The sequence below is a fragment of the Cryptomeria japonica genome, chromosome 10 (genome assembly GCF_030272615.1).
Source record: "Cryptomeria japonica chromosome 10, Sugi_1.0, whole genome shotgun sequence".
NCBI lineage: Eukaryota > Viridiplantae > Streptophyta > Pinopsida > Cupressales > Cupressaceae > Cryptomeria > Cryptomeria japonica.
This window is the reverse complement of record NC_081414.1, coordinates 830,386,500-830,409,769: the sequence shown is the minus strand read 5'-3', so window position 1 is coordinate 830,409,769 and position 23,270 is coordinate 830,386,500. Positions and strand designations below refer to the sequence as shown.

Sequence of the window (23,270 nt, the reverse complement as noted above, 5' to 3'; positions counted from 1 at the left end):
TGACCACTAATGGGGTTATCTTGAGATTACTTTTAAAAAATGCAGACTGAATCCCACAGAAATTAAAATGCAACACTAAAGTCATTAGTAGTGTGATATAAGTGAACTACTAATGAACCAATCCATAGGTTAATAAAAGGCATGGGTGAGCAATTAAGACTCATTCCCGTTTCACTGTGCAAGTGGTGCTAGAGAAGGTGATTTATGACATGCTTCCTACTAGGAACGTGGGAGGCCTAGTGTAATCTTAATGGCAGCAATCATATAGAAAAAATTAGCCATGAAGACAATTGTAATTAGAACGTTAAAAAAGTCCCTCTTCATGAGAAGAATCCAAAAGGTTAAACAATGACTAACTAATTACATATTTTTTTTAAGAGATTTCATTGTGGAAGTACTTTTGATATTCGAATCATAACCTCAATATATGGTTTTCTTGAGTAGTCATTTCCCTCATAAGCTTTCAAATTGCAATGTATATTGCTGATGTAATCCACAAAGCGTAAATGTAGGGCCTATACTTTTGGTATAAAAGCCAAACGTTGATAGAAAAAGATATTTGAATAGCTTTTACTTTACAACATCTTACACTATTATACAAAGAAAGAAAAATTGAAGAAGCAGTTATTAATGTTTAAAATCAACAGTGGTTCTAGTTTTTAACCATGGAATTTTGATCCATCAAACCTCTCAAAACTCCGAAAGTTATTTTCCTCCTGTTAGAGATATAGGAAAATGTTGCTCATCTGAAGAGTGCACCGTGCCTATTATTTTCAATTTTTTCACTCCCTTGAAACATCTTCCTCTAAGTTCTCACGGAAGGCATTTCCTTCGCTGTAAGACACACCCTAACTTGATTAGTTGAAAACAGTATGAGTTCAAATGATGTTTTTAAATAGATGAAGAAAAACTAGTAAACATAAAGTTGAAGACTTCTAACTTACTTGTCTTTCAATTTCATATGAAGACTCCACTAATTTCCTCTTCAAAATGGACTTTTCATGCTCACAAGTCATGTTTTGTTCGTCATTGGTATCTAGATGGATTAATAATATGCACAAGAGCAGAAAATATCATATGAAAGGGAATTCATCAGTCTTAGTTATCAAAGTACAATTTTATTGATGAAAATATATATAAAGCTTTGTTTCGAACTTTTGAGTCCACTTTCAAAACCAAACAATAGTTTTAAACCAAACGACCGATGATGGCAAATTAAATATACAAATAAATGGAAAAGGAAGTTTGTCAGTATTACATGCAACATAAAATTTTGTGTTTGGAACTACAATCCATCACACCCTATCAATATTTTTCATTTATGATTTCTTAGTTCAGATTCAAAACTTGATATACATGCATAGCAGCAAAAGACGTAGAAAGATAAGGACACATGAACACAACTTAAAGTAAATTTAAACATAGTACTCACAAGGAGGGATGGAGAGGAGAAGGAGAGAGAGGGAGAGCAAAAGGGGGAGTTGGGGGGGAACAAATCTACAAGGTTATGTAGTGTGGTAAGTCAACAAGTGTAAAATTGAATGACCATAATATGGATTGTGGAAACCTAATATCATTGATCAAAATATCTTTGATTAAGGGATAGGTTCGAAACATATTAAGGAAAATAGTGTACTATGGCTTCCTCGTCCCTCCCAGCATCTGAAGCTTAACTTGATGTTGTGGCCAAGGCCAACCCTGCTAGGCCATGCAGTTTCAACTTAAATCGATATGCTATTTGGATACCAGAATTGGCACCAATAATCAAGCAGAGGTCACGACCATGATGAAGAGTATAAAAGCTATAATTCAAAAGAAGAGGAAAACTTAATGTGGAAGGGGACTCCTAAATCCTTGATCAGTGCAATAAAAAGTCCAAGAAAATCTAATCTTGAAGATTAAAAATGACAGTAGATGAGGTGAAACAGCTAATCTTGAAGTGGTAATTGGATTCTTTCATTTCAACAGAGATACAAAAAGGTTATAGATTTGGCTGCAAATATGGGTGTTGATCTGTACAAAAAATCAGTACTTTAGAAAACAGTAGAATAACCCTTTTCGGATGGTTCCTGAGGTTTTTAGTTGGGGATGCAAAATCTATCTTACATGCTGCTCTCCTCTGCATTAATCCTAAGCACTAATGCACCTAAGCTTGTCACCTTCATTATCCCTAACAGTCCCCTAATCCCCAATTCCTCTAAACCTATTTCCATCACCCTATCAACCTGACAATCATTTCCTCAATTGTGCTCTGCAAATTTTGTGTCATTATTTGCACCCATTTCCAAAATTTATATAGAAAAAAATAATTCTGATTGCATGCGTATTGAAGTACTGTGGGCTTATATTCCACCCATTCTTCATTACTTTACTTTGTTACTTTTTGTAAAGTTAAACTTACAGAGTTCAAAAAATTGGACTCCAGGCCAAAAGCTTGACTCAGACCCCAGACTTGAAATACATAAATTCATAAAATGAACTTAATTAATATGCAAAATATCATTCAAGGAGAATGAAAAGAATTTAATTCTTGCATAAACTAAGAAAATTGTGAAATCTTGTTTGAATCAACAGAAATGGAAAAATATTTGAAAAATGAAAATAAAATGAATTTAAGAAATATTTTTGAAAAAAACAAAATCTGCTAGCTGGAGAGTTTTTAGGTCAATGATTACTTGCCAAAAACTCAATAGCCAAATTTCTGGTGAGTAATTCACCAAATTTTTTGGCTTACGACTACTTGTGGGTTTTTAAAATGTCACTACCATAGAAAATAATCTTTTGAGCTTCAAGAGATCGTTTTGTAAGAAGGCCCTAATGACACCATGGATTTTGTACTTTAGATGGGCCATAATCTTGTAAGGCTAGATGACTTTTCATTACATAGAGAAAGGCTTTAATTTTCAAATAACTAAGGGATTAAAAGACAGAAGAAATATATGCTAACAGAGACCACATTGGGGTGAAAGAATGAAAAACACCAAATCCAAAACTAAAGCAAATAACTACCTCTTGTTGGGTGAATCATATGCAGATATCATAAGGTCACTTGTATGTATCCTCTGAGTTCTGCTCCATTTTATAGACATGTAGGGTTAACTATTTGTGACTGAGTCAAGGTCGACCCTGACATACCTACTTTTTATGATTCATATATTTTTATTTTATTACTGTGTTTTAACTCTGTAACTCATTGGACAACACAACAGAGGAGATCAGAGAGGGTCAACACATTTGTGGGTAACTCAAGAGAATTTCCTTCGTTATATTATCATCCTATAGACTGAGAACTTTAGATATTCGTCACATTTCTAGACAGCATAGGTACAGTCGGATCCCTTTTGCATGAAGCAACATTAGGTCAAGCTCGATAAGAGGATGGAATAGGATGCACTTTCCTATGCATTACAGATATCAAATAAGGATAAAACCAAAGGGAAAGTAACATCAAACAAAGATACATATGTTATTATTCACATAACTAGACTACCTACTTATTCTATCGTTATCATTCATTTTCACTTTCCTACCACCAAGAAAAAGGAGAATTGTAAGAATGAAAGAGTATTAAACCTTGTTAAGGCAACCAAAAACATGTTTGAATTGAAGCTCGATATCAAAAGAGTAATAAGTGAGATTAAGATTGTATTCTATCGTACATCTTTCTTGATTATCTCTCAGTTTCATTTGGTATCAGTTCTTAGTTCTTACCATAGTAGTACGTTGAAAGAATCCTGATCCGCTCCAATGGCTAGTAATAACACAATAAAAATGTCAAACATAGTACAGCAAATTTCCATAAACCAGGAAAGATATTAATTCATAAATGACTAATGCAAAGATGTTCTTTCAAAGGGCATAATAATGAGAACTAAAAGGACATAAGAAAGAATATGCCATAGCAGGAACATAAGTAAAGCCTCTACTATACCCACTATAATCAAGTCAAAATTTGGATTTTCCAAATGTCAGAAAGTACAAAATTGCTAATGCTAAAATCATCGAAAGAGAATACCATCACAAAAATTCCTTCCCGACGAGTAGGGAGCTCCTCTAATCTTTTTAGAGTATCATCTCCTTTGGTCACTTTTCCAAAAACTGCATACTGGAAGAAAACATGAAACAAACCATTTGAAAATTTAGGGATCTATTTACAGTGATAATAAATTTTGTTTAGTGACTTTATAAGTGATAAAAATAGTAAATTGTTGAACCTGGCCATCAAGATGAGGTGCATCCCCTAGAAGAATAGAGAATGATGATGATGCACTATCTGGGTCACTATACCTGGCAACCAGAAGAAAACAGGATGAAGTACTCATAACCAAAATGGAAAGAGCTACTAGAAGAACAATGAACTCTATGAGAACATCAGTGCAAGAAGTCCACATCACTGAAGATCTATAGCTTTAACACCATGTAGCTCATTTGGAAGCGAGCTATTTTTCTTTTTCCTAAGTAGAGTAACCAAACCCTCTTTTAATATCCTGCAGGATACATTAAACGGTTTAAAAGTATCACATCTAATTGTCCCAAGGTAAGCCATATTGTCAATATGCTCAGAGAAGCAATACTTCATTTAATCACCAAGAAACTTGGAAACATGGTAAACGATGAACAACACTAATTTGCCACTCATTACATCATTACTCGTAAGTTTTTGGCTCATCTCTTAGGATACGAAGTTAAAGATAGAAGCTCTTCAATTTTGATGATTAAACTTATCTTGAAAAATATCTATTCTAATTTTCAATCACCATTCTAACTTCTTCTTTTGGAATCATAGTTTTGAAAGGAATTTAGTTGTATGATCCGATATCTAATGCATTAAACTCTTCAAATCTCATACGCTTCTGAGAAATATTCCCCCTGCAAGTTGAAGGCCCAGGATAGTTTAACACTTAAAAACAGCTCACATGACAACATTGAATTTGTTGAGGGAAGCACAACTTTCAAATCCTAGAGAGCTACTACTGCCAACTATTTCAAGCCAGGAGCAAAGTGAGCACTAGTTCCAACACATTTTGACAATAATAAAAAATTATTATGAACATGTTCCATCACTTTTGGAGACAAAATCAATCATCCCAACAATTGATTTTACCTGGCAAGGCACCTTCAAAATGAATACAAAAGCATGCTGCATTTCAATAGCATCCTAGATGCTGAAAAATTGGATATTTGTTTGCATAGTTGGAAGCTTCTTTCTGAATGAAACAACTCAATAATACCAAAAAACATTAAGGTCAACAAAGTGCACATGGAGGACCATGCCCTGACATGCTTGTGTGCTACCTAGTCAAAAATAATAATATTTGACTACATTTAGAAAAACATTATGCCCCCTGGATATTGTAAAGAACTCAATGAAGTGGCACTTGCATATTCACCTAACTGCAGACCAAACAGTTTGAGATAGATTTGACATGTCCATCAACTCAATTACTATAAAATCTTCAAGTTAAAGTTTATTGATGAGTTTTTAACATGCCTACAGACAGAGCTGGATCCCCAAAATGTAATCTCTCTTCAACAAGCTTTCCAATTTGAAAATTGAAGTTTAGAAGCAACTTGCATCAAAAGTTTTGGCAAATTCATACCACCAGATAGCTATAAAGAATTTTGAACATCTTCTACTTATTCTTCCTTTTCAACCACTTATTCTCAGTTGCATTACAAACGTATATTCCATGGAGTTGCATCCCCGCTCCTTGTTTCCCTCTCCGCACATTATTTTCCAACTCAAATACTGTACTAGAAAAAGTTTTAGGGACTTCTCGGTGCCACATTTTTCAGTTCCCAAATTTCTCTGTTCCACCATTCCCTTCCTCCCTTGCCCCCACACGTCACCCACAAAAATTAATAACCCAAGATAAACAGCAACAAGTATTGCAAAGATTGTAATTATCACAGATCTTGTCAACACAAATGAAGTATGCCTTGATCCATAGTACACAACATCAATATAGCATGACCAAAGTGTAACTGGAATTCAATCACCCAGTTTTAAAATGGGAAAAACTTGACTTAAAAATTGATAAAAATAGAGAAAATTTAGCTTTTGTTATTTCCTCTCAAATCTAAAAAATCAGATTATAATCATAATACATTAAAAATAGAGATTGGAATTAAATAAAATACATTGAAAATAGAGATTAGAATTAAACATCATACATTAAAAAAAATCCAATTATAAAACACAAGTAGAAATTTTATAAAGAATTATTTTATTTTTACCTATGAGAATTTATGTACAAAATATATGGTTGGCCATAAAGTGCAAGTGCTACAGTAATTGAACACAACGTAATATTTTAGTGGTGACCCAATGTTTTATACCAAACTCTCATCAACATATGACAAGAAAGAAAAACCCTCATTGGTGTTTAAAATTTTGAACCCAAAAAAATCATATATTCTATGTTATACTTGAGAATCCTCTAGCCTTAACCCGGACTAAAAGTTGTCTAAGCTTCCTGCGCTTTTTTTTTTTTCTTCTAAATGTAAAAAATGAACCAATAAAAGGAGAGGTATAACTAAAAAAATTTAGAACCACTTTGTATAAAGATTAGGATGGTGATTACTTGGGGTTGACTGCAAGTTTTTGGAGTGTAATGCTTCTATGCTTTGATCAGTAACATGGAGAATAAAATAAGAAAAACAGTTGCAACTAAATGGCTGAATAGAATGTTCAACTAATGATAGTAAACAATCCCAATACTCCAAATGCAAAACCAGTCCTGACAAATACCGAACAGTCCAATTACAGAGTATAAAAACCAAAGTATAATCATCAGCAATCTACTTTTTATAGGAAAACAAGCTAGTCTGAGAAAAAAAGTCAGAAAAGACGAATGTATTATCGACAGTATTACATTTAAAGTTAAGCATGTTATAGTACATGAGTAAGTTGTAACCACAGAAGTATGTATCATCCTTCTCTACTGATACCAGAGATGGCATATGAAACTGGAAAAGTTGGAAAACAAAATTACAAAGCTCATCCAACACATGATCTGAAAGGTCATTTTGTTCGATGTAAGTGTCAAGGCTGATCCACACAAGCAAGATTATAAAGCTTTACACATCCTGAATGGATGAAATACAGTGCAAAATTTTCACAGCAGCTATAAAATAAAGACACTAGTTTACCTTCCCATTGAAAGAATACCCCGGACATGTTTCACATCACTAAATTCACCAACAATAGTTTTCTCTCCTTCCTTCTGTTGTTCTGCATTTAAAGGAACCTCTCTACCACTTACAACATCAGCCACTTGAGCAACAAATCCCTTATCGACCTGCATTACATCCAAATATCAGGCTCAATGATATATATGATTACACCCTCATTCATAGTGACAGAATTTTTCAAATCATTTAAACTGAGATTAAAAAAAGAAGCAGAATGCATATTACCCGAAAAAAGTGATTGGAATTATAGCATCCAAGCCGCACAAGCTTATAAATGTGTTCGACAGTTTTAGGGGCAACGTCATGGTAAAAACCAAACTCAATGTCACCATATGTAGTCTGTACAAATGTATCAGAAACCACTAGCAAAATTAAGAGACTAAATCACAAATAACTCCATCAGTATTGAAGCCACTAAAATCTGCCATATTCAAGATTAAATATGTAAATCAAAATCTACAAGCACAACCACATAGAATCCTACATAACAAATTAGACCATCCCTTGATAACAAGATATAGAATAAAAACAAAGATTATTTATAAACCACCAAAACACTTTCTTTAAATATTTTAATCTAACCCTTGGAAAATAAACCAATCAACAAATAAAATATAGTAAAATGAAACTAATTCAAAGCATTGATATATAACTCATACTCCAGGAAAAAAAGATAATGCATGCAACTTTAAAAGAGTAGAATCGTCACCAAAAGTGAAACCAATCTGAAAGGACAAATACATCCATGATAACACTAATGTAAAATCCCTTGCTAACATAACACATTGTCGCCTTAAAAGCCAAAAACTGCAATAGAAAAAAAAAGCATCCACAAGGGAAAAGAAGCTGCTGTCTATAAATTCTAGAAAAGCTCAACATAAATATTAGACCATAAATAGGGCTCTGCAGATTAGAAATGGTCCAAGTTTCCAGTAAGGATTAAATGAAGGAAGAAGTCTTCTCGCTATCTAGAAACAAGACAAAAGGGGCTATCTGATTTCTTCAGAACACTCTAACTTGTGTTCCAATATTGAAGGAACTATCTAATCTCCTACGAAATTTTAGGCATACATAAATGACCTTCTAAAGATTGATACTATTCCTTTTATTTGTCTGAAGAAAAGGAAGAATTGGCAAATTTTATGGGACTTTTTGTTTCTTATTCCCTCCCATCTCACCCCTCTACATCCCCTCGTCTTCACCTCTCATTCCCAACTATAATTCTAACCACTGTCACCCTCTCTATCTCCCCTTCCCACTGGTCGTACTTAAGGATTTTTTGAGGACATGAACATTTTATGCTCTAGATCATGGTTCAATGGGAGTTCCTTGCAGGGACATAATCATTCATGCATCTATTGGTGAGAAACTAGCATGAAAGCCTTGAATCTCTCAATGTAATCTTGAAATATGGATAGTAAATAAACCAATTTACAATTTGTCTCGATTGTCATTTGATCTACAATTTCTGTTTCTAAAACATCTAAATTTAGCTCTGTTATATCTTAGATTGAGTTTGCTAGCCAACTAGAGTACTTAGTGAAAACTACGAAAGAAAGACTCGTTGATGAAGCCAAGATGTGTTGAAGGGCAGCCATAAATTAGGTGAGTACCTAAGGAAACAATTTCTTGCAACTCATTATAAGATGCATACGAATTAATCTTTTCAGTATGGATTCCAAAGGCTTTATTGCATTTAATTCTTTAAATATTCAAGGATTGCATCACTTTAGTGAAGATATAGAAGTATTGGTAGGAGAGGATGGTTGTTTCAAATTTTTGAATATATCATATAAGTATAACTGATTTATATACTAAAAGGATTCAAAGGCAATGATGCTTAAAACTGTTAAACAAAGTGCAGTCAATCTTATGGTTAAAGGTATAGGTACTCGTCCAGTTTTTTTGCCATTTATCACTCCTAAAAAGGTTAGGAGAACCAAAGGATTCTTGCACATCCAATTCTCTTATGTTGACACCATCATTCACTCACAATTTAATTATGACATTTAAGCCTGATATTTTACCTCTTTCATAGACACTAAATGTCTTTCCTGGGAACAAGTTGTTGTCTTTCAGTTCAAAGGATCTTTAAAAAGGGTGATGGTGTATGTTCAATCACACCTAATTTCACTATTTCCTTTGTTGAAGAACATATAACTTCTAAATTTTGTTTGATGTGTTTTTTAGGACACTTCGAACACAGAATAAAATACCAGGTAAACTATCCTCTCTTGAACAAAGAAACCTCATATGTTAATAGGATGTGATCAAATAAGGCAACTCCAAGGTTTACAATGTGAACAATCAACTAGATAGACTCAGTTTATGTGATGTGATAATGCTGGTTCACACAAAGGGACTTACGTTTTGCAAAACAACTAGAACATGGAATCTGAATTGACTTGGAAAATAAAGATAAAAGGATGAAAGGTTGAGAAATCTAATCTAAATCTAGCAATGTAAGAAATGATTGTTGACTCGATGAAACCAAACCAAGCTTTGTTTCGCCATCGGGAAACAACTACACAAAAATGGTGCAATCTCCTAAGGATAAGCGGATGATTTTCATATCACTTATGCGCATCAACACCATGAACAATGAGCATAAAGCAATTGAAGTTAAACTTTCAAATAAGTTCAGTCTAACCATGCACTGCAATTTGCAATCAACAAATTCCAAATGGTATGAACATGTAGGCTTCACAATTCATCAACAATAAGTTCTTCCATTCAACTAATCAACATCTAAAACTTGAGAGGTAGAAACTATGCATCATGTAGAAACTCATACAACGATCCACCATATCTTCAATGAAATCAAGTATTTATTTCAACAAAGCCTTGGCAACATTTTCTTGTTTTCTCCTCCTACTCTACTGCTAACTATCAACTATCTATTAACTATTTTCTATTAAACCTTATAAATGAGAGGATGGATCCTTATATAGAGGTCTTAGTTACAATTGAATGGCCCAAATTGATTGTGAATCAATGGCCGATATTTTAACAATAAAACCCTAATTAGGGTTAGTTATAACTAACACCTTCTTGACCAATGAGAAAATTGCAATGCTTTAGATACAAGTCACTCCTTTAGTGTGGACCAATGAGAAAATAGGTTAGGCACATTGGATTCAATGCCTTCCAGATGTGTGGTTGTTCTCCTTGTAGGATGAGTCAGGTTCATTAAACTTGGACGTGAAGACTTGGAATCTCTCGATTAGTTGATGATGAATAGGATGCCACCTCAACGTGCACATCTTGTAGATCATCACAAAGAAGTGTTTGTGTTCAAGCAATATCTCTTAATACTCAACATTCCAATTGCTTGATGAATGTGGTGGGTCACATTCCCAAATTGTATCATCTTTACATTTCAAACCTCTAACTTTGCTTAACTCTTCTGAAACTATATGGCTTGATCACTTTCCTTGATCATTTTTTACTTTTCCATCTTCATGTTTTGGAATTTGCCCTTCTTGTGATGTTTTGCATTTCACTTTATTCTCATGTTTGAGAATCCATCTTATGTTGTCCCTTGATGATGTTTGATCTTGAAATGTAGAACACGTCCTTGATATGACTGAACTCCTTGTAGCAATATCATCTCAATGGTATCTTGAATATCTCTAATCTTGATCCTAAGATCTTGGATTTTTGAAGGAAATTCAAGATTTTGTAATTGTATCCTTCTTTATGTCGATCCTTGCACTTGCAATCTCATCATTTGCTATCTTCCTCTTTGCATTGTGATCCTTGTATTGATGCCTCCTTCGTGTGATTGAATCTTGATGTTGTCCTTTTGCATCATTGAGGTATCTTCTATCATGATGTTGATCACTCCTCATTCGTACTTTCCTTATCCTCCTTTGTAGTGTGATGCTTGTCCAAGCTGGCATCTTTGAATGTGAAAACCCTATCATGTCATCCATCTTCATCATGTCATGAACCTTTGTGGTTGTGATGATGTTGATGTAGAGCAATGTTGCCTCCTTGTTGTGCATCCTTGTGAAATTCTCATAACCTGAAAAGAAGGAGAAACATTTGTGAATGAAATGCAAAACAAATAACATTGCATAAAATCATAATTCAATGAAAGTCAATTTCATGAAACAAATTCATCCCTTAAGTCTGATCTGGAAGTTTTGCCTTTGCAACCTATGTTTGCTGATAAAAATTGTTTTAAAATCTGGTCTGAATTGCCTCCAATTTGCACTACTTCTGTCTGATTTCTGCTCCTTATTCGCAGGTCTGCTCCCTTTGCATTGGAATGAATTGGATTTGAATGTTCAAATGGAAACATGTTCCCTATTTTATATGATTCTCACACCCCTCAATTCGCCTTAAACCCCATTAGGCCTACCTGCATTGGAAATTATTTGTTTTGCCTTTTTAAAATTTGAACTTACCTTTCAATTAGGGCCAACCTAGGGTTTGTCTTTTTCCAAGAGCGAGTTTTAGAGGGCTGAATACACAAAACAAAGCACATTTAAGGCCTTTCAAAGGACAATGCTGGTCAAATATCTTAGACACCTAAGGACAGATGGAAGTCGGCCTACTTGAATTTGATATTGTTTGTTTTCCTTCTACAAGGTCAAGTCGGCCTAGAAGATCATTGTTGCTTTGACATATATAAATGAAGATCAAATTGTCCTCCAAATCACAGTCTCTCACCAAGATACACACTTGCTCTGATCTGCATATAAATTTAGGTCTGATTTTTTCATTTGTAGGTCTGATTTTAATTTTTTAGGACTGATTTCTTTCACCTGATTGCTAGGCGCCTTTGGAGGGTGTAAAAGGATACGGTAGGGCGCATATTACATATGTGCATGCACAAAATGTCTAGGGCGGATCTAAAGGGGTAGTATGCACAAACATGGGAGTCATTTGCAAACTTTTGTGCTTTGATCCTTGGGGCAGGTTTAAGGTGTGTACATGCACAAACAAAGGTGAGTGGGTTGAGGGTGTGTGCTTGCACAACTAGAAGTAGAGCACATATGAAGTAGGTGCTTGCACAACTAAGGTGACAAAAATGAGGGGTGTGTATGCACAAGATAGAGGTGGGCGCACATGAAATGGTAGTGTGCACAAACATGAGCGGCATTTGCAAGTGTCTTTGCACAACTTTTGTACATAAATTTACCCCCTTTAGTTCAACACTTAGACCATTCACAACTTGGGCGCATTATGACCTTGGGTATGCACAAAGTCATCCTTGAGCGAGCTTGGAGGGGTAGTGATACATGAAAGGCCTAGGGCGAGATTCACTATGGTATATGCACTCAAGGGTCAGACTTAAGCCATGGTTGTGCAATGAACATCAAAGAAAGGTCGAAATTTCACTTAGTTGTTGTAATGTCCCCACTTTGAAATAGAATTTAATAATAAATAATAATAATAAAATTAAATATGTACAACCTGAGTTGGCCTAGTTAGTGGTGGGGAACTTGTGCTCTTGAAATAGAGGTCACAAGTTCAAATCCCACAAAGGGGGTAGGGTATGTACACCTTATCGGCTTCGGCCCATTACCTATCAAAAATAATAATAATAATAATAAAATTAAAATATTAAAAATTAAATTATAATATAAAGAATATAATTAAATATAATAATATTAATGAATGGTCAAAAGACATGGAAGGAAAAGTTGTGACTCCCTCAACAATGAGATATAAAAGGGACAAGAGAACCTCATTTGAGAGGGGGATAATTTGGAAATCAGAAGTGCAGCTCTGATTTAAATAAGAAGTGTAGATCTGATTATGAAAGGTTGTGTCCCTTTCAAAGGGCAGAAATAATGAAGAGTTGCACTCTTTCAAAGGGTGCTAATGGTGAAAGGGTGTGTCTCTTGCCAAAGGGCATACATGGTGAAGAGGTGTGACCTCTCCCTCACATTGAGAGATATAAAGGAAAGGAATCAAAAGCATCCAGTAACATAACCATGGATCAGATCAGATCAGAACTGTTAATGGTGAAAGGGTGTGTCTCTTGCCAAAGGGCATACATGGTGAAGAGGTGTGACCTCTCCCTCACATTGAGAGATATAAAGGAAAGGAATCAAAAGCATCCAGTAACATAACCATGGATCAGATCAGATCAGAACTGTTATTAAGTTACAGGCAGTAACATCTTTGTTCTTGGTAGTATGCATGGGAATGTGTTTAATAAGTATGCTTAATATATGAAGCCTGATAATGTTCTTATGCAGAATTAATAGTAATATTAATATGGACTGCAATATGTAAGACAGTCATACTTAATTTCATATATATTCATAATACATAAGAAATTAGTATACTTATAGTCTAAATCATGTTATTAGTATCAGTATTTAAGAAGATGGGAATGAGATGTTCCAAAGAGGGGCAGTCTAAATCCAAGCAATAGGTTAAGTCCCAAGATAGGGTGGGAATCAGCAACCCATAAGCCTTGAGGGTATAGACCCAAGATTGGTAAGGGCTTGGATCTATAAACTTTGAGGGAACCTATTGTAGTTGGTCTCTAAGCGCTTTGGCAACATACATATCCTCCTTCTTCCTTAAAGCTGAAGTAGAAACAAAGGTTGGTACTTGCATTAACAGTTATGGAAGACAAACTTAATTATCTAATATGGTTGATGGACATTTCACTTATTAATAATAAATTAATTGAACTATGGATAGCACAGATTTGATCCATGTTAAAACAGATTTGTCTCCTAACCAATTTAGTTTAAGTCATTAGTATATTGAAATAGATTAATTATGTTAATCAGGTAGGGGACATTACAGTTGTGCAATGAAAGGGATAGCAAAGTCAGAAATCCATGATGACCATGCACTACATTGAAGGGTGCAACCTAAGAGTGTTGTGAAATTGCAAGGAAACCTTGCAATTCCACCCCCAAAGTAATCAGAGCACCTCCATTTCTCCAACTCTCAATCCTGCATTTTGACAACTTTGCAACATTTTTTACACTTGGAAAATTTTGCAACATTATTTTATAATGACAACATTAACAACTTTAGCACTTTTGACAGGATTTTGCAACTTTCACAAGATTTTGCTCTTCAATCCTCAGTCTTGGCACTTGATCGTGGATCTTGAACTCGAAACGTGAGCAAGGTGTTGCTAAGTCACTTCAAGGGTTGCTCAACATGCATTCCGGACTGACAAGAGATTACCTTCCCTAAGAGCAAGGAGACAATACTATTGTCAAGCTAAAGACAACTAAAATAAAACACCTAAGCTAGGAAGCGAAAAAAAGAGGGGTCCCCACTTGCAATGGGGCGATGTGTGAAAACATCATCACAACATGTCCCTTCTCCCCTCCATAATGGGACGGTTTGTTGGTTAAAGTATTGAAGAGGCTTATATATATAACCTATTATGCCTAAATATCATAGTAACAATAATAGCAACATATAAATATATATATATCAACCACAGTATGTTAACTGCTTATCATTCCTACCACTTCTCAAGTGGAGACAAGATAACAGACCAGCCCAATCAGAATGCTTTGCATTATGCCTCATACAAAGCACTGATCATAGTCTGTTGACTTTCCCCTAGTCATTCTGAAATCAAATAATCAGTTAAGACACTCAAATCAGATAGTCAGTTAAGATCGATTGACTTCCTTTCCGGTATGCTGTCCCTTCCTCCTCCTCCTTTGCAGATTGATCTGATATAGCCTTTAAGAGGAGGTGTAGAGTCATCTCCCTTGCAAGAGACACCTTGCTTCCCAAAGACATGTCTCTGCCTTGTCGATCGCTGTCCCTTCAAGATGTGGCTGGTTTATTAATAATTTGTTTAAAATTACAATTCTTTTGTTTATAACTAATAATTAATAGGACGATTTAAATATCTATTCTGTCTTTTTCAGATTAATTAATCTGATTAATGATTCTCTTTCTGATGTAGATCTGATCTTGGAATAAGAATAATATGCCTTGCATGGATGCCAAGAATGATCCACAAACACCTCCTATTTATACCTTTCAACTAACACCTCTTCATCAAAGGTTGCAACCTTTCTAAACAGGTCGACTAGCAATTAGGTTTAATTATATAATTTATTATTGCCAAACCCTTGCCCAAAGCTAGGCACTCCATAATGGAGGTCGGCCCTAGCAAAATACACAAACTCAGTCGGCCCTTAGGTGAATACTCCATTGGCCGTCTAACACTAATCATGCTACATTAAGAAGGAATGATTTCTGAGTCAGCTTCTAGGGAAAATATTTCTGGGTTGGCTCTAATGTCATTTTTGCTTGTTGCTTGGGTTTAGTATAAGTGTAACTGACTGGTATCTAGGGTAAGAATGGTCGACTAGTATCTATATTTGCTAATTGTTATATTCAGGGATCTGATCAGTAAGTGTGATTTGTAACAGTCTGCTGACGCTATGGCAGGGACATAACAGGATATGGAAAGATTTATCAGCTATCTTAGCAAAATTAACCCTCTAGATGTATGAATTATCAAGTTTGATATTTTTCTAGCACAAGCCCCTTAAACAAACAAATTGCATAGACCACTGTGCTACTCTAACACCATGACCTGGCACATAGGACCTCAAAGTTGATTGATTCCGGATCAATTACTTTTTTAGAACTAGAGTGATCTTAGTTATACTTGAGTTGATGTGTCAAAAGGACCATCAACACGACCCTGTAGATCCTCCAATATTGATCTTCTAATTGAAAGTTGGTATGCCAACTCATGGCTTAAACAAATACAGCACAATCATAGATTGTTGGCCAAATGAGATAGAAAGAGTAGATTTCAATCTTGCAAACCTATTTGGCTTAACAGATGTCCCAGTTAGAGTTCATCTAAGAAATAGTTTTTCTTTTATGTTTAGTATTTCTATGAGTTGTCTACTAATAGATGGAAAATAATTCTGTTTTTAGAATTTGATCATTAGGTTTTGTGAATAGAGTAGATTTTGGGAGACACCCTTTCGAAGACTTTGTAGGTGACATAGATTGTTCAGATCCAATCATGCAGGACTGCTTTGAAAGGCTCAAGCCAAGATTGTCTTAAATAATCAATGATGGGCTCGTTATTTTCTTGTTTGCCCACAAGACTACAAATTATCTTGACTAGAGTAATATCCTCTATGTCTTGATTGGAAAGCCAAATTGATTATAAAAGTCACGAAAATTGTAATCTACAATGTTAAGATTACTAAAGGTTCGAGTGGGACCATATTTTGGTGAATTTCACTCCTGTGTCAACTTTGGGTTCCACCCACATGATTCTAATGAAGACCTCTAGTGTGTGTCATCTATGTTGCAAGGAAGGACATAGGATTGAAGACCACTACTGTGTGATGTTAGCTGCTTTTTCAAATGGACCAAGGACATAGTGGGCTTGTGTACTTAAAGGAAACAATTATTGTACCAAGAAACTATTACAAATTGGAATCTTGTACATATTGTCTTTCACTTTTCTTAGATGACATTAAGTTCACGTCTTGTTCTCTACCTGCGATTTCACATCTTGTTCTCTACCGTTGTTGCACCAATGATGGCAAAGAGTTGGGCAAGAGAATTAAAACTAATGACCTAGCTAAATGCAAGTATCCAGTCCTTGTGCGTTCCAACAAGAGGCTTCACAAATCTGCACATCATTTGTCTCTTCCTACATTGCCTAGTAAAAGGCTCCAGATACACTATAATAAGTTTTTTAACAAAGGAGAAGGGCTCAGTCATCAAACAGGCTACCCAACCCTCTCTAAATGTATGGAGATTATTTGTGCCATTAACCTCCAAACTAAGAAGACATTGGAGATTTTAAGAGAGAAAATTGAAGTTATCAATAAGCAGATGAATATTCAAGAAGATTTCACTCAAATGCCTTCTGGATTTATGTCTGGTACTTTCTGTGTTCTTCAAGCTAGTTGTGAGCACCTAGAGATCATAGTATCAGATCTTTTGAAAGATCAAACTGCAGAAATGTTCAAACAGACAAAATCTCAAGCAGATTTCATCAAATTGCCTATAGAGTTTGTGCCTAGTATCTTTCATATTCATCATGCTAACCATAAGCATCTGGAATCTATCACTGAATCCTCCAAAAAACCAACCAGTGGTTCTTGAAATCTGTAATTGGCTTTATGTATGATATTTCTTGTTATGTGGTGATTTAGTTTTGGTCCCTTAAGTAAATAACTATTACAGTACTTGTTTCACTGTATTTGCACTAACGAAGGTTTTTTTGTTGTACTTGATGTTTATAACCAATTTTAATAGGATAAATATTTTAAACTTAATAAAAAAGGACACACGCAGTAGCAAAGACATAAATATGTCAATTTTTGCACAGTGGAAAACTGCGGTTTAACCTACGAGTTTTTTCCAAGCAGAACCACCAAAACTTGTTGCTGCCCACCTGGCTTGGGACTCTGCAAGTGTAATTGAGACTCACAGAATATCAATAATATGGTTTTATTTAGTGCTCCATGGGGATGCATCCCTGGAGATTTAGGTGACGTCCCCAACATCCTAGAAGGGGAGCTTGGGGACTGGGAGGGGATGTCCCCCTTACCAAAACTGGACAGTCTGCTCCATTTGGTGCATATAAATGAAAGGGTATAACATTTCAAGAAAAACAACGCTAAAGACCCTTAAAAAACTACAAGGGGGGATTATCATTGCAAATGCAGTGTATTAGATTAAAATTTCAGCTTCATTTAATTTGCTTAAGTTATTTTATTATTTTAATAACCATCCCCTTCTTTCCCCAATATTTGGGAAATTTTTTGCTGTCCCTGAAACCTCATCCCCGTGTCCCCAGCCTTGGAAACTTGGAGTAACACTGGTTTTATCTGAACCATAGTCGGGACACTTTTGATGAACCAAAGCAGATGTAAAACCAATTTTGGGCAAGATTGCATATAACAGTAGATGATAGCTCAGCAGATCCTTCTAGATATTGTAAGACATATAGTGATACAAACTAATTAGGAATGTGATGAATTTCAGAACATGTCAGAAAAAACCACATTGATTCTAATGCAAAATAGATACAAACATGGGCTCATTCAATTTCAAGATTTTCTGGACTATTTATTAAAATAAAATAAAGTCTAATTACACTAAAAAACAATGCTCCGTAATTGTTGCTCCCACTGATTTTACTTATCTTTTGGTTGACAAAGTCTGGTGGCATACAAGCTACAAGCAAATTAATGTCAACTGAATACTCACTTAGAAACACTCTCATAGTTTCAACAATCTCAATGCTTACAAGTTTACCTGCTAATTGGGGATGAACCAAGAAACACTCCATTAAAAAGGGCAATTCTCCAAAGCCCTAATTCACACTCCTACTCTCCTCTCATCACAGGAACAGCCCAACTAATGCCACCATTGGTTTGAGATGCAGAATCCTGACTAACCAAGCTAGAAACATATGATAAATTTTTATTTACTCAATATAATTCAAAGATCTAAAGAGATTCACTCAATTTTACTCCCAAACAAGTGTTGTAAACATGGGCCACCAAGGGCGATTCTCAAAAGCCCTAATTCACACCCACACCCTGCTCCCATTACATGAGCAAACAAACTAATGTACCATTTCTTTGAGCTGCAAAATTGTCAGTAGCCGAGCTAGAAACATATGATAGTTTTTTATTTATTTGCCCCAATAATAAGATCTATAGTTTTTTACTCAATTTATCTCCCAAACAAGTGTTGTAAACATGAAATGTCAGGAATCACTCCTTGATCTGTGACCTCTACTGCTTAAGATATTGTCCCTATGCAGTTTCTCTTGCAGAATGCACACTTTTACCTCCGGCATTCCCTCTCAAGCCATACTTCTATTGAGCTCCCATGGCACAGAGCCAACACCTGGTTCTGACACCATACTATAAACATGGACAAAGTCTCACTCTAACAACCCATTCTCAGATCTCCAGCCTGTAGACTGCTGTACCATTTCAACTACTGTCCCTATAGGGTGCAACTTGTTGCGTCCACAAAAAAACTCACTGTGCTTTACAAAGCCTGTTGCGTCCACAAAAAAACTCACTGTGCTTTACAAAGCCTGTTGAAAGCCGGCAAATCAACAATAACCATCATTGTACCAAAATAAATCCAATATGAAAAGTCATAACAAAATTTCTTATCTAGAAAAGAATACCCATACATAAATTAATGTATAGAATATTGTACCACCATCCTTCTTGAATTTTCTTTTCAAGCTGGTGAGGCTCAGAGCTCAAACCCTAAGCCACACTTATTCTAACATTCGAGCTCAAATCCCAAGTGCAGAGAAACCCCAGTAACAGGGGCCCTCTGGCCAACAGAGGCCAAGCAAAAGTTGTGACCGGGGAATCACACCTAGTCAAAGAAATAATTACCTCAGCCTTATGAACGATATATGACCAATAGTTTCACATCTTATAAATGGTTTCCGAACTTGGGCAACATCTTAAAATCGAGAGAAAGCACAAAGTGGGCAACAAATGATAAAGCAATTTTCTTCTTGTCCTTTCTCTTTCCCATGACCTGATGATGTCCCAACTTCCGCAAACATATTAATGTGAATTATATCTAAACGCCAAAAATACAACAGGATCTTATCTCCAATTATAATTTACTTTCACAAGAATAATTCCACCTAACTCCCTAAGACACATTTCCAACATTCACTGAATGCATCCTGGCATTTAATGGCATATAATTTCCTAGATTTATCTAAAACGGCAGATCAGAATACAGAGCAAACAAATAAATTGTGAAGTTGTTTGATATGTATGTTTTCTCCTTACGTACATAAATTGAAATGGCATAGATCTCTGATTCGATCCTTAATGAATGAGCTGCGAGCATATTACTAGAAGCAGAAAAAAGGAGTAAAAGTGTCTGATTAAAAAAACAAACCTGGAAAACCACACGAGCTGTGCCAAGTTGGGCATCGCGAGCACAAGTGAAAGACAAACCACAGAGCAAGCAGAGAATCACACACCAGATCGCCATGACAGAATATGTGCGGTTCAATTGGGCGTACATATCTATGTTGAAGTTCGAAACTTTGTCTATGACTTTGAAACGTTCAGATGTCAGCTGTACCGTTGAGTTTTTTTCTCAAACCTTTTTAAAATCAAATTACCTGCAACAAAAAGAAATTTGTTTATCATCTCTAAACGTAAAATAGATTATTGCATCAAGTAGCTCAAACAACTCGTGTGCGAGATTCCAGCTTAAATTTGACGGTGGACCCTGTCACTTTAAGAGTTACTTTTCAAATGTAAGAATATATTTTAATTTTAAATGTATATTAATGAATTTATATAATTTATAAAAAAAAATCTTTTATATTTTTAAATTTTTATGTTTATTTTATGATAAAGATAATCTAAAATAGATTATTTATAGTTTAGCTAATGTATTTAATTTAAGAATGAGTTTCTTTGACTTTACCTTCATAAAAATAAATGATTTTTTTAATCAAAAATTAGGTTTTCTAATTAAGGTAATTAGTTAATTTAACTCAATTGAAATAGTGATGTAATTGAATTTGAAAATTTAGAAATAATAAAAAAAAAAGTATTTAGTTGATTATCTAGTTGATATATAGTTATATGTTGTTTTGATCATAAGTTGTGAATAATAACTCAAAATTACTTCTTACATGTATCGAAGTGAAATGGCAAAAGTTAAACTAAATTACTCTCAAAATTTGGTGGATTAATATTGTGTTGTGGTTCAATCCCAAGTGTCACAAGTCTAGCCTTCAAAGTAGATTTGAATTATATGATTGTGGATTCTTGAATACTATGTTGTCTTAAATTTTTATGTATGCTTGTAATAAAGGATTGGTTGTATTGAAAAATGCTTTGAGAAAGTTGTTGAATCATGATTGTCAAGTCTCTTTAGTTAACGCACTTGAAGACTAGGTTCACAATCATGAAAGAATATCAAAGATGGAAATCCCAAGTATGTGAGGATCATAGATGAATTTGATGCAAATTAAGGTTCCTATTAGCTCTGGCAATGGAGTCCATGTATTCCTAATATGTAGGGTATATTTTTTCCTTAGGGTCCTTGGAAAGGCTTGGCAAACTAATCACATAGAACCCTATCTCTACATCACTTACCTCGTAGGACAATGGGATAACCATGAGGTCGAGGGCCCTATGGCCTCCATAATGGTATAGTCTTTGTCGACAAGAAAAGCAATGTTATCAATATACTTTTGGACCATGCCACATGAAATTATCCACCTATCTTGTATTCTATGTTGAAATGACTTAAAGAACCCCCGCTATATGGTTGTGAAGGAGGTGGCATACTAAAAATACTTAACATGATCTCGCGCTTGAGTTGCAACTAGTCTACTAGGGTCCCATATCTTTCTTGCATATGTGGGTAACTTGTTCATGAAATAAAAAGCTAGGCAAATAAGCAAAGCACCATACCAGAAGTTGTAATGTGTGCTACATTCTCCAGTAGCTGCAAGTATAGGACTTCACACAAATCAAAGTCTCTTCCCTTGAGCACCATTTGATAGGACATGTAGTGTGATGGCAGTAGCTTAAACCTCTTAATCAATGAAGTAAATCTTGTATGCAATCACCATCATGGCATATTCTACACTTGGATTGGTGATTTTGGTTATATCAAAGCTTCTTCAATCGAAGGTTGCCTTAATAAGCTTTATGACCTCAACATTCTTAATACCCCTTTTTAGAGGAATCTCCCCTTGTGACCATAGTCTAGTGACTGCTTGAATCACCTCCTTCGTGATCTAGTAGGGCTTATCTAGGTAAAAATATTTGTCATGTAACTAGTTGAACACTATGCGGACCCATTCTTCGTTTATGGTGAAGTTTGATAATTCCCTATACATCTAGCTTCTTCTCTTCTATCTATTTGTATTGTGGCAAGTAGATGTTTGTGTCAGCTTGTAACAAGGTTACCTAGAAGCTCTTTCAACTTCATGTGGTCAATTCTTTCCATTGGAGCATGAATATACTTATGAATATCCTCTATATATAGGACATCCATGAGAACCCTAGAGAATGCACCGTCTAACTTAACTTCCATCGATTTATAAGGTAACCTCTTATACTTAGGGTGAGGTTTTTGTGTAGCAAGAAGAAGATTGGGGACAACCATGTTGGTGGTTGTGAGTCATAGGTGTAGATGTCCAAAATTAATTAAATTAAATATTTAATTAATTTAACCTTCTATATAGTTAATCTATTTAATTATGTCATTCCCATTCTTCTTAGAATTAATTAAATTTTATTTTATTAATCATGTCACTGTAGTCCAATAATTGATTTATCAAATGGCACATTCATGGGCAGTCTAAGGTTAATCTTAGTGTTGAGAGGGGCTTGGATTGTGTTTGGACCAAACTAGAGCAAGGGTGGATAAAAGTTAATTTTGACATAACTTCGAGAGGCAATCCGGGCATCTCAGGTGCAAGGTGTGTTGATTGTAATGAAGATGGAAAAATTTTATTCAAAGGAGCTCAGTGTTTGCAAGACGGAACGAATAACGAAGTGGAAGTGCAAGCAGCATTGCTTGTGATAGAGTTGGCTAGTGATTTGAAGGCTCCGAAGGTTCATCTAGAAGGAGACTCACAAGTTGTTGTTGATGCAATTGCTAAGGGGTCCTCCCCATGTTGGTGCATCAGTAAGTTCATATCTATCATATGCTCAAAATTACGAACTTTCCAAGATTTTCGAATTTCACACATCAAAAGGGCAGGAAATGGGGTGGTGGATTATCTGTCTAATGTGGCATGTGAGTTGGAACAATTTGTAACCAGGTGGTGGGGGAATGCAGATGAAGAGGTATGTTGGGATGCTTAGGTGGCATTCAATGTTTTTGTTTGAAAATTTTCAAAGGGATGTCATAGAGTACTGGACATTGTAACATGTGTAAAGAGTGAACATTACTTGCCAAGGATGTTGCATTAATGGGGAGATTTGTGAAAGTTGTCTGTTGGAATGTTTCATTGCTAGAGTAACTACGAACCTTTAATGCGGGCTCTTTACAATACCTTGGGAAGCATGCAAAATTTCTTATCGTTCTTGAAAGGTGATGGTTTGAGAATA

The 23,270-nt window shown here is 35.2% G+C and overlaps 1 protein-coding gene across 1 annotated transcript; it reads right to left on the bottom strand.

Moving 5' to 3' along the window:
- Positions 1–386: 386 nt before the first annotated feature.
- On the bottom strand, positions 387–20,358 carry LOC131076904 (peptidyl-prolyl cis-trans isomerase CYP23). The gene is made up of 8 exons (XM_058014250.2): positions 20,083–20,358; positions 7,420–7,533; positions 7,153–7,301; positions 4,215–4,287; positions 4,016–4,105; positions 3,712–3,751; positions 945–1,036; positions 387–834 (listed from the first exon to the last, which is right to left on the bottom strand). Exons 1-8 carry the CDS (start codon positions 20,209–20,211, stop codon positions 814–816), a joined length of 708 nt encoding a protein of 235 aa, XP_057870233.1. The 5' UTR covers positions 20,212–20,358; the 3' UTR covers positions 387–813.
- Between the last annotated feature and the right edge of the window lie 2,912 nt (positions 20,359–23,270).